The sequence below is a fragment of the Nesoenas mayeri genome, assembly GCF_963082525.1.
Source record: "Nesoenas mayeri genome assembly, chromosome: 2".
Classification (NCBI taxonomy): Eukaryota; Metazoa; Chordata; class Aves; order Columbiformes; family Columbidae; genus Nesoenas; species Nesoenas mayeri.
The window spans coordinates 141758435-141771563 of record NC_137543.1 but is presented as its reverse complement, the minus strand read 5'-3'; the positions used below and the strand labels follow the sequence as shown (position 1 = coordinate 141771563).

General features: G+C 38.1%; 1 protein-coding gene across 1 annotated transcript in view; it reads left to right on the top strand.

The window, feature by feature from the left end:
* ITGA8 (integrin subunit alpha 8) overlaps positions 1–13129 on the top strand; it is a gene marked incomplete at both ends in the record, with an annotated part of 101156 nt that overhangs the window by 70879 nt on the left and 17148 nt on the right. Inside the window, 2 exons of the mRNA XM_080339908.1 lie at positions 6274–6399; positions 9702–9815. Coding sequence (XP_080196034.1) covers positions 6274–6399; positions 9702–9815 — 240 coding nt within the window. The remainder of the gene's footprint in view (positions 1–6273; positions 6400–9701; positions 9816–13129) is intronic.

Genomic DNA, 13129 nt, shown 5'->3' with positions numbered 1-13129 from the left:
TATTGCAGCGTTAGATACAAGATAATTTTTTAAATGAAAATTTGCAGGGGTTTCCTTGAGGGTCATTTTTAACATGGCTTTGAATAGATTGCACAAAATTTTTCATTTCTTATGGGACCCTGAAGATTCTTGTGGACTAAGAAGTACTTTAATTGAGGAAGTCAAGTATACAGCAGTGCTTAGCAGAGGCACTCCCAAAGGTAATGTAAACCTTTGTTATGTCGAGGAATGCACTCAGTTGAGTCTGATACAACCTACCACTGGTTTGTTTATCAAAAGATCTTACACCTGAACCTGTTAGCAGTGGGGGAAATCCTTTATCACACAATAATGCAATATCATTAAATTGAAGGACTTTTACTCAGAGCTGCTTATTTAATAGACAGCCACCAGGTATCGTAGCACTAAGTATTTCTAAAGACTGTAAGGCAATTTTAGTTTTTATTCCAATACAAATAATTTACAGCTAATTTGTATGGTGATTTGGTTTTTCAGGATCATAGGCTTATTCAGGTTGGAAGAGACCTCAGGAGTACCCTGGTCCAGCATCCTGCTCAAGCAGGGTCAGCTGTGAGGTCAGGCTAGGTTGTTCAGGGCTTTGTCCAGTCTGGTCCTTAAAGCACCCAAGGACAGAGACTGCAAAACCTCTCTGGGTAAATTCTGCTGCTTCTTGATTGCCCTTACAGGGAAAAGATGTTTTGCCCACACCCAGTCTGAACCTCTTCTGTTTCAGCTTACGCCCATTGCCTGTAATCATCCCACCACTCACCTCTGTGCAAAGCCTGGCTCCATTTTTGTGATAACCTTCCCCTTTGACAGCTTAAGTACCCCCAAAGCTTTCTCATGTCTGGGCTGAACAAGCTCAGGTCCCTGAGCATCCCTGGGAGCCCCCTGCTGAACTCATCCCAGTGTATTGATCTCTGTCTCCTGCTGAGGCTCCAAAACCAGATGTTGTATATGGTCTAATGAGTGCTGAGCAGAGGGGCGTAATCACGTCCTCAATGTACAGCCTTTGCTCCTGGTCATACAGATTAGGATGGTGTTGGGCCTCACTGCTGGTGGGGGACACTGCTGACTCATGTGCATTCGGGTCTCTTTCTGCACAGCTGCTTCTTAGCATGTTTTGTTGCCCAGGACCATTTCCATGCACCAAGTATATGATAAGGTAAAGAATATGCTTTGAATATCCTATGAAGCTAAACTGTCAGCTGGAATTCTGCATGGAACGTACCCCAGAAATGGAAGTTTTAATGTATGGGCACTTGATAAAAGAATTATTATGATCTACAATTATTTTATGGCTTAATCAATATTAACTCATAAAAGTTACAATTTTGTCAGTAACACGACAGGTTTATGGTTTTTCTACTTGGAAATGATTCTGTATTTATTTTTATCACTCCAGCAGAAAGGAAAAAATCCCCCTACCAATTTTTTCACAAATGTTACTCCTAGGTAAAGTTTGCTATCCAAATTGCTTCCCTTTCCATGCATATAGAATCATAGAATCATTTCGGTTGGAACAGACCCTTAAGATCATCAAATCCAACCGTAACCTAACTCTGACGCTAAATCATGTCCCTAAGAACCTAATCTAAACACCTTTTAAGCACCTCCAGGATGGTGATTCCACCACTTCCCTGGGCAGCCTGTTCCACTGCCTAACAACCCTTTCTGCAAGGAAATGTTTCCTAATAACCAATCTGAACCTTCCCTGGCACAAGTTGAGGCCATTTCCTCTCATCCTATCACTTGCTACTTGGGAGAAAAAAACAACACCCTCCATACTACAACATCCTTTCAGGTGGTTGTAGAGAGCGGTTCTTCATTTATGGCAGGGCTGGAGATCCCAGAGTTTGGAGGAAACACTAACAAGGAGAAGCCTAGTAGCAGCCTCCTGAGTAAAGTCTTGATATGCCAGTACCTAAAAGCCTGGTTTTAGATCTATGTTTGTGATGGCAGATCCCCCCAAAAGAGTTTGGTTTGGCTCGAAGTCAGAAGATTTAGCAAAACACAGCTCTACATATTATCCCATCAAAAACAAGGTATCCAATTTATCAAGCATAACTGATTCCAGCCATTTCTGGAGTAAACAACACTTCTCGAGTTTAACCAGTAGCCTGTTAAACATCTTGTGGGGAGAGCTGTGTTCCAAATGCTAAAAGTACTATACATCTTTTGCATACCAGGAGGGGTTTGAATTCAGTACAGTGGATGAAAGTGGAGACATCTTTCTAGTGAAGGCGATTGTTCACAACCACAAAACTACAATACAAGTCTTCAGCTTAAAGAGAGAGAACTAGAATATATACTTACAAGAGTATAGAAAAGCTGATGGGATACCAAATACATTATGGCCTGATTTTTGTGTTTCACCCAGTAATGCAGAACAGGGTCAAGATTCCACTCTTTTCATTAGTTTCTCTAGAGGAAGAAAAAGGAAATAAGTGATAAGGAACTGAAGATAGAAAATGTTTCGATTTTGTACCCAAAACACAGCAAGTTTGGAAAGAGAGGATTTTTTTCTATTAATCTTTTTCACCGCATTTCCACCTATATTTCAAGAGGAACAAGAAACTGAGCTGCTGCATTTGTATTTGCAAGCCTATCATCTCAAAACCAGTGGTCGGATCAGGTTGCAAGTAAGTGAAAAGGAGTTCAGCATCCCCCTTCCCTAGCCACCGTGTTCTAAGTTTCAATTAAGAAGCTAAGATGGGAGTGTAGCTATCAGATGGGCAAAGCTCCTGGGTAGAATAGTGCCACAGTTCTTAATGACATTTTCAGGCAATATTTGGTTGGTTATTTTTAAGATTTTTGAGTTCATTCTTCCTTTTCCTACTTGATAATGATTACATCTGTTACATAAGACTACAAGACTAAATTATTGTGAGGCTTGTGTGAAGTCTTCCTGTAATAACTAAATAATGATCCATCTGTCTTAGCAGAATATGGCTTTAGATGCACAATCATTATTGCAAGAATTTAAACATCTTTTCCTTATTTCTGCTTTTCAAAGCACTGAACAGCATGAATACACAAATCAGGTTTCAAATATGTAATGCTTATCTATTGCTTCAGACGGGAAGAGGATACAGAGGCAGCTTCCTTCAGGTTTTGTATAAACAGCAGGATGCCTGGCTCAAGATTCCATATGAGACTAAGGACATTATATGCTTGGCTTGTCTTGGACTTCAGACCCAGCTCTCTTAGGGGGGTTGGGCATCTCTCCTTTGAAATGAATCAGATTGTTCATTTTCAGTTAAAGCAGTATCTTCCTCTCCATTGCTGAATTTCTTGTCTTGTAGAAAGGTTTGCTTTGTGCTTCCATAAAGAAATCAAACCTGTGCACATATGGGAAGACTTATTTAGGGACTTCTTGTTTTCTGTAGCTTATCTTTCTCTCAAGTCAGTGGTGGGTGTGAAGGGGTAATAATATTAGGAATCTTGCAAAAGGTGTAAAGTGCAGCAAAAGTACTAATCAAAGATTAGAACAAATTCCCCTCTGGAAGAGCTTAGGACACTGGGATGCTTCAGTCTAGAAACTAGGTGACTATAGACAAATACGATCTCCGAGATCAGAAGTGGCGGGAAGAGCGTGGGTGAGGATTGATGGCTCTCTGCCTGTTACTGCACAGGAATGCAATGTGTTCACTGCACAGGAATTGGAGCATCAAATGAAGCCTGTAGAGCCAGATTCAAAACAAGCAAAAGGAAGTGGTGGTTCATGCGACAGGTATTAGATGTCTGGAACTTGTTGCCAAAGGAAGTACTCAGGGTTAAAAGTTTACATGGTTTTAAGAGGAAACTGGACAAATTCACAAAAGAGAAGTCCAGTGAAGATTAAAAAATGAATAAAAATTTCATGCAGATAAGGAAGTCCCTGAGCTGAAAACATTTGGAAGCTGAAAGTTATTAAGAAAGTTATTATGTATGCATTAAGAAATTATGTATGTTTTAAGAAAGTTATTATGTATGCATGCCCTGTTCTTACTCTTCCTTCCACATCTGCTTGCAGGCAGTGTTGATGAGAAGAGGGCTCAGCTAGATGGACCTTTGTCCTGAGCCGCTATTCCTGATGAGTTGCGTTTTTTTCCTGGGCTAATGGCAAAAAGTAGTTTTATGGAGCCATGTTTCCAACTATGGTAGACAATAGAGGGTGACACACATGGCACATTTTCAACAGCTGGGCACTGAAGTACCATGAGGGAGGCATCAGTTGGGGAAACAGTGAAATAGCAGCTAAAATCCACCACATGGGCAAGGTACATCCTAACTATGATACTAACGTGACTGGCAGGAGCTAACCTCCTCCAGAGGCAGTGTCTCCTCCTGCTGCAGAGCCATTATTACTGTGTGCAAGTCCTGGTCTGGAGACTAAATAATACCATCCAAAGCATTGCTCTTGAAAGGTCACTGACACCTCTAGTATAACAGCTTTTATACACAGTCCTCTTCCAGAACATTTCTGGTGGAGTTACACATGGCGGCAGAGAGCTTTGCCTGGCTAGAAAAAGAGGAAAGATAAATCGGGTTTTGAAATGAGAAGTGAAGAACTGGAGAGACCTGGAAATCTGCTCAAGGTGACAAGGCTCAGGAGAAGAAAGCAGTGCAGGTTTTCCTGGTGGGGAAACCAAGGCATTCCGTTGTAGTTAAAGGGAGCGTTTGAGAATCTATTTAAAATAAGGCATAGTGTGCAAAATATGTGGCATATAAAATAGCTACAGAGTTGTACAATTCAATACTAATGGTTCAGGAAGGTTAAAATAATATCTTTAATCTGGACATCTAGGCCACTGGTGAAATTCTGTTTTTAAATTGTTGCAGAGTTATATATGTTTTCTCTTAATCACAGGGGGCTGTTTTCGAACCTTTGCTGTAATAATTCACTACTGAAGATGGTAACACTCTAGGATCTATGAAAAAAAATAAATATAAAAATCATCTAGTATTCAAATGGACCTACATATGTATCAGTTGTGATCGCATATTGAGGGTTTCTTCAAAGACACATAATTATATTGTGGTTCTTTTAATTTGTCATCATTGAAGGAGCCTGTATATGCTGGTGAAAGAATCCTGGAAAGAGAATTCCCACATGTTAGCACATTGAGGGAGAGATTTACTAGCTATGTAGCTGTTCCTTTAGTGCAAAAATACAATGTTAACCTAATTAAGCAACATAAAAATAAAATATTCTTTTTTTTTCTTAAGGGATTTTCATCTGTTAATAAACTATAGTATCTTTCACTTTGCAGGATTTTTTTAATGCAGATCTCAGACAATGTCAAAACAGTTCCTTCTTGTGCCTTATGATTGTAATCGGATGAATGGTACAAATTTTGCAAATGCACTACTACACAGCATTAGTGTGTGGAAGTGTTTGTGTGTTTATAGCTATTCTCTTCCCTTTCATGCTACAACATTTCTTACAATTACAAACAATTTCTTTAGGAATTTGTTTAAGATATTTTCTGTTCAGAGATTAAAGGAATTGATAAGATGGATCTGATGTAGCTCTTTATAATCTAAAGAATCGTCTTGTCTATATTTAGCTGAGTTCAGACCGTACTACAATCTTCCACATATATTTTATTGTGATTTTACATTATTGGATTGTCATAAATTAGAATTTATCTTTCCCTCCATAGCAATTGGGTTTCCAGGCATTATCTGAGTACTGAGTACATAAGTACTCTGTGTAGAAATTAAAGACAAACTGCCAACAATAAAAATAGCTTTTAATCAGAGAATAAAAATCTGTGCAGATAAAGCTAAAGAGAATGCATTTTAATATGAGATTAAACAGTAACAAACTGTTGCATTATACGAAGTTGTTACCAAGATAAATCTACAACAAATAATGATCAAAAGTTGTGTTGCTATAATCCTGATTTTGTTTTCTCTTACTTTCTAAAGCTGGTTAAATCATTAAATTTCAATAGGAAGATTCTGGTCTGAACTACTCACCAGATTTCAGTGCAGCAACTTTATCCTGTTATAGAGATCAGAATCTGTCCCCAGGTATCTAGCAAAAACAAGTACAGCAATGAAATTGACTCCAGTAAAAAGTGGAAAAAATGTTATTTACTGTAATTCTTATAACTGGGCAATATCTTGCTGTGCTAGTCATGCCTCTAGTTGAAGACTGTATATTCTCATGGCTGTGCTGTTAAATTGAAAAAACAGTGTTAATCCAAAATTTGAGACCACTTGAGAAGGGAACAAATGTTAGAATGACTATGTCATTACCATTACCATTTTTTCTCTTTGCAGTTTGCTGTTCCACAAGACACTCCTGAACTTGCTGCTTTTTTATATAATTCCACAATTTCTCATTACATCAAGAGAAGGGATGTCACAGTGGCAGAACCTCACAGGAAAAATACTGCAAAAATATTGGTGAGCTATCTAAAAACTATAAACTATGCATGCAATATATCAAGGTGGCTGTTGATTGACTGCAATTTACAGACTTTTAAATACTGTTCTGATTAATTTTCAACCTTTCAGTTTAAAATACTGTTTATTACATATCACCATGCCACAGGTTACCGATCTTTTTTGACAGATTTTTACATTAAATATCTTGCATGCCAAATTCCTGGCCGTTTGCAGACAAACCTCTGTGGTCATCCAACAGCACACTTACCACTGGGACTTTGAGTATAGATTTAGAGAACGAGCCCCTCTTCCACTAATTAAATTTCAGATTCTGACTTTTGAAATGTAGGTCTCTTCTTGTTAACTTGACTACCAGCTTTCTGGCTCTTTCATAAAGAGTAGCTCACACTTAAAATTAACATTTTCATGTAAAGTAACACTTCTGACATACAAATAGCTTGGAGTACATTTGATCCCCTCAGTAAGTACTTATACACATGGAAAAGTAAGACTTTCCCTTTAAAGTACCACAAGCAAGGCTAACGGGACAGGTCACTGCTTTTTTTAATATTCCAGATAATGCAGCAGCAAGAGCGAAGAACTCTCTCCCTGGAAAACAGTTCCGATTAGTCAGTCTGGTGCCTGAGCAGCTGGATTTGGCCCTATTTTCAGGAGATTGTTTTTTCCCATTCTTACATTCAGTGTCCTGTCTTCAGCAGACTTCAGCATTGTAGGTGTGAGCTTCCCTTGCTCAGAGGCTGTGTTCAGACTCGGTGACCTCGAGGTCAGCTGTGGGATTCGTGCAGTCACTGCTTTCCATTTATTTTTATTGACCACAGGCAGAGTTTCTTCCATGCTAACCAGTCTCCTGCTGAGCTATTCACTGCAAGCTCATGGTTCAATTCCTTGACATCACTGGAATTTGGTAGAAAGAAGAGAACCTCGCAGACCTAAGCATTCCTGAGTAATAGAATGATTATGCTGCTTCTGGGAGTTAATTTGGCAATTTTTGTAACAGGAAGAAGATAGAATCTGAAAGTAACAAATACTATAATGTTATTAAGAACAAAATGACAGATGAACCCATTTTAAATAATAATCACTGTTGTTTCCTGTGTAATTCTTTCATCAGCATAGTACCCTGGGAAGCATCTGATTCCACCAGGGCTGAAGGAAAAATGCCTGGGCTTTCCAAGACATACCAGTCAATACCACAGAACACTTAATCCATTCTTCAGTAATACCTTAATTATCAGTTATCTTTCTCAGTGATTAGGCTCATATGCTGCCAACATAGAAACTGCTGCAGCAAATAAAAGTGCTTAACAAAGTTCTTAAGTATATCCTGTATCTGCATCTTAAAATACAAAGCTGCTGATGTAGACAGTAATTAAGTATGTAGTTAGTAATATAAAATTGGCACTTTGATGAGAAGTCTCCTAGTACAATATGCTTTTGATAAGCACAAATTGAGATAGGTTTGGGTACAGTGCTTATCACTGGATATATAGCAGGACTTTTTCAGGATGGGCATAGAAAGGCAATATGTCATTTGTTCAATTAGAAAGCTGTCCCAATTTTCTGTGCCTTCAGCATTGCATTCTACAGATCCAGAAAAACTAAATTTCTTTTGACACATTTGAAGTATACATGGAAAGTGAATGTTGCTTTAGAAAATGACTGATTAGCCAAAGGTAATTTTTTGTTAAAATTGATATGTTTTTGTCAGAAATTTTAAGTTAACTTCATTTTCATCAACACTTTTTCACAGAGAGGGAAAATGTTCTGCAAACCTCTTACTCTATTTATACTGTTTATTAGATATTTGGTTTCTCTTCCATTAGTTCTAATGTTACAGAGTTCTGAAAATCACTCCAGGCTAAATGCATTACTAAGAAAAATAGAAATATGTGTTCAGGTCCTAAAATGCCAGCCAAAAGTAGACTTTTTTTGCATACTAATGATTTATTTTGTTAATGTGTGCTTTTGGTCACTATGATTAATGAAAACAGCTCTCCTCCTTCCTGCAAGATAAATAAATCTTGTTGAAGGATGTTTAAACTTGAGAAGACAAATAAACAGATACTTCAACATATTCATTTTTAAAAAAAGGTTTATAGTTGCAAGTTCCAGGGTTTACAGTTTCATTTTCAGGCAGATTTAGAAAACAGTGATTAAGCATACAGCTTCTACTTAACTTGTAATACAATAGAGATTTGTGGGGAAAGCTGTCTACAAGGATAGAGGATTCCTTAAGAGTGTTTTCAGACCTATTACATACATCATTATCTCTTTTTCTGAATTCTGGGCTTTGGTAGTGCAGCCATTCTCACTCTCCTGAGGGAATGTACTTGTGAAAACTCAGCTTTGCTTTCGAGGTCACAAGAACTGTGTCGTGAGTGTCAATAAAGCATCTGTAAAAGTAGGATTCTCTGCCTTATTGAAAACCTATGTGTCAATTAAAATCTCAGCCTTCTTCCTGAATCAAGCTAAAACTTTTCAGATAGAAACCCGTTTGTATATATAAACCTATAAATTTTTTTACACACACTTTTCATTATTTTTCTATGAGATCTTTCTTCCTTTCTGTGCCCCAAACCACCATTTAATTTCTGTGGTTACCCCACGAGACTCTGCTCATTCCCTTAAGTGCCATCAGTCAGCTTTCAACCTTTTTTTTGTGACATTTTTCTGGCAGATTTTAACAGAGTATATAGTTTTGACTTGCATGGCTTGACTTTTGTCTTCAGTCCTGTATATGAGCCAGAATCACTGCTCATCAGGAACATTTCATGGACAACAAGTTTCAAGTAGAGCAAGTAATGAATCTCAGCAAATGTTCTGGCTGCTATAATGTAAATACCAATAAGAAAACCAGGAGAGTTAGAAGAGGGAAAACATTTAGGAATATAAAATAAGACTACAGGCATAGAGAACAGAAAAAAAAAAAAAAAAGAAGTAGTGTTGAAATCACAAAATGACCAATAAAGACAAAGCACATGCTTCTGAGGATTGATAAATACCGGGACATTTTAAGAGTTCTTCAAACTAGATATTGTTAACAATTATTACTTTTATTTTCATTACTACAGGTAGTTGTTTGTATTCATTGGTAGTGCAAAAACAATCTCCCCTTTGGTTTGTAGTTCTCACAATGATTCATGGGGTATCTTGTGGGTATTAGATTAAATTACTGATTTCAAACTACTTAACTCTTTAAGGGAAAGTTGACTTGTTTTGCAAATTTGTAGCATTTGAAAGTGATTATATATATACATTTTTTAAAGCATAGGTGTGACTTACGTATAATTTATACACAGAACTGTACAAATGTGAAGTGTGTCTTCATTTCCTGCACTGTGGGACAATTGGAAAGAGGGAAGAGCGCAGCGCTAAAAATCAGATCCCGGCTATGGGCCCAAACATTCCTGGAGGTAATGCACACAAAAATCTCTTTCTATACACAAAGACATCAGCATTTAAACAGCATTAACCAGATATTTAAGAACACAAATGATGAAATTAAATGATCCTTTTTGTTGTCACTTTCCTGTTGGGGTCACATGCATGCTGCTTACTTTTCTTTTTCTAACTATCACTCCCTCTCAAATTCATGTGCTGAATCCTACCAGAAAACTCCAAGATTATTTTTAAACACCTTTCCTGGTTTTGTTTCTGCTTTCCTGGACCAGCCCAAATCAATAATCCCTTAGATCTCCATGATACACTCTGCTTTCATCACATCTTTCCTGATGAAAGGTTTTTGCTGGAGCCAAACAGTAGGTGACGTACATTGTGTCCAGCTTAAAAATTCATTGTTATTCATTCTCTGTTAATCTAGGGAAGAGTCATATATGTCAAGCTCCTATGACATACAACACTCATGTATTGACAGTCTGTGACTTAGCACTAAAAAGAAGGGACAGTGCAGACAATGGGGAAAATGTACTTCTCTTTGAAAATTCTTGGATTTCCAACTCTATCTGCTCTCAGAATTGTATTTATACTGCGTAAGGCAGAGGAATCGCACTGTCAGCTGTTATCTCACAGCTGGCCATGTGTCCATGGTATGCTATGTGTAAAATTATCTGTGATAATTTTGATCACTGCAGTGTCCAAGGAATGTCACAGTGAACCTTCTCCATCTTCTTCACCAAGCGGAAGATAAAGCTTAGCTTCTTTAGCTAGCTACCTTACTGGGATCTGGACATGACATATTCTGGATCCAGTCAAGTAATTCTGTTTGCCATTCTGCTGGTGAGATCTAATTAACTCTGTAACGGCCAAAACCAAGGTCTTGTGAAAAAATAAACACGTGCATGAAACCCTTGCACAGATGCTTAGATGCCAAATTTCTAGGATATTTGCAGCTATTTCAGTGGGAATTAGCCTCTTAAAAGTTTTTCTAAGTCCAGTTTAGTATGTACCAAGAAATAACTATAAGAGGCTAAAACTAAACAAATTTAATGAGAAACAGAGAGTGTTGAGTTTTTGGTTGTGACAGAGGATGTGTAACACTTGGAACAAACTAACTACAGAAGACATGAAGTCTTGTTTTCTTAGTATCTCTTAATGAAGACAGAATCTTTTTCTAGTATATAAGCTTAGTTAGCCTGGCGTACATTCAGAAGAAGGATATTCGCATGAAATTCAGTGGCCTGTTTTATACAGGAGCAGTGGGACTCATCTTACCTAATTTGAGTGATCTGGAAGTTAGATGCCAAAGCTGGTTGCCTAACTGTAGCCAGCAGCAAGATGGACAGGTGTCTTCAGAGGATACTTTATCCAGCCGATTTGAAACACTCTTCTCTGCCCTCCTTCTGATCTGGATGGTGGAGAAGGGTCACAGCTATGCCTTGGGACACAGGTTTGCTGTTCCTGTAGCTCTTCACTTGGTGAGCTCAAGGCAGAGGTGGAACCTCACACCAGCCTGTGGGCAGGCACAAGGATGAGCCATCATGTAGGCTCCCTGCGTACAGAGACCTCATGGCAAATGCTCGTACAAGTACGTCTTTTGCTTACTCCACTGCCCTTACACACCCTTGCTATCAAACACAGCTTTTTATTTTTACCTTTTAGCTGTATCCTTAGGAAGCATTTCTTTTTCCTTCAGATAGTAACTTACAGGCTTTGTAAAGGCTCAGAAAACTCCACTTAAAGCAACAGAACTTTTTCAAAGTAAAAAATTCTAGTCCCCAGAGAAGTGTTGCATCCTCCCATTTATGTCTAAGAAGTTGCCAGAATAACATGACCCCTGCTTCACGTGCAAACTTATATCTTAAGAAGAGAGAGCAAATAGTGTGATGGAATCTGATTGCCCTCCTCCCACTCACCTCAAAACAGTTCCCTTTTTCACAGCCCCTTTTAAAGTTAAGTTATACAACCATCACCATAAAAGACTGCAGAGCATAATTAGCTTCCTAAAAAAGTCATAATCTGCTCTTAGTAAGCCTGTAAACTTGTAGTTCCTAAGGTTGTTTCCGAATTAAACTAAAGTAAACCTTAAAAAAAAATGCTCTTAGCTAGGCTGAAATCTGCAGACTCAAACTGAGGATTAAAATACAGTCAAAATAATCAAGATATGGTTATTCTGAACCAGGAAGGCATGCTGAAGGGCCAGACTGAACCCCACGGTCATGGTTTTGTAAAGAAACTTAAAAGAGAAGTTGCTGTCTCTACAGCAACATCCCATACTCTTTTGCACATGCAGTTAATGTACAAAATTTTAATATGCCAGAGAAGGATAATGGTGACATACAACATTCCTCAACTGTGTTATAATCTAAATGAAGATGTGATGATCTGCAGAAGAAATTGTTTGTGCTCATGAAAACTGAGAACACACTGACATTATGTATTTACTTCTCCTAGATATGCCAATGCAAACCTGATAAGAATTTGACTCAAAGTGATTGATTAATGGTGGGATTAAATAAATAATGTTTCTCATCAAAGTTATATAGATCAGCCTGTATATTTTGTTGCCACAAAAGATTAGTCATATATTGAGTGACTCCTTCCTCTTCCACTTAGTTTAACTGACAAGAGCTGACCCCTTTACCTCTTGACAGTTGTAATCTGTCACCTTAAAACCCAAAACCCCGTAACGAATAACAGTTAAATGACGTGCAATGATTAGACATGTTTGAGTAAATAAAGCAGCCCAAATTTCCCAACCATCCAACAAAGATAGAGACAGACAGACATTGTGCAAAGGCCAAGAAGAATCACTGACTTTTTTGGATTAACTTCAAAGCCTGGCTGTAAATATCAACCCTCTAGTAAAGCTGACTTTTGGTTTCAGACTTGCTGATCAAGCAAATAATAGCCTTATTCTTGCAAAAGAGTAACAACCTTACATGGCTATGTTACGTTGTGTTCTGTTAGGGCTCTATTATGTCCCCATTTGTCTAATCCTGGTGTTTCTGAGTCATCAGAGGAAGATCCAAGGGGATCTTGCCCACTGTTCTTTGAACTCTGATGGGTACTTTCTAATATAAGACTCAGGAGTTGGCTAGTAAAACATCTGGTTTGAAAAGTATTTCTAAATGATGAATCTGAACCATCTGTATGATTTGCAACATCCTTGCAGGCTCCAAGCTCTTTGGACACTTAGAGCACTGTGGGAAGTGGAACTCGGCTCATTCTTGACTGTTATTTCAGCCTGTATTGAAAGTTCCTCACAAGGATAAAAAATCTCTTTCTGTGAGAGCTTGGGGAGGCAGTAATGTAAAAAACAAAACAAACC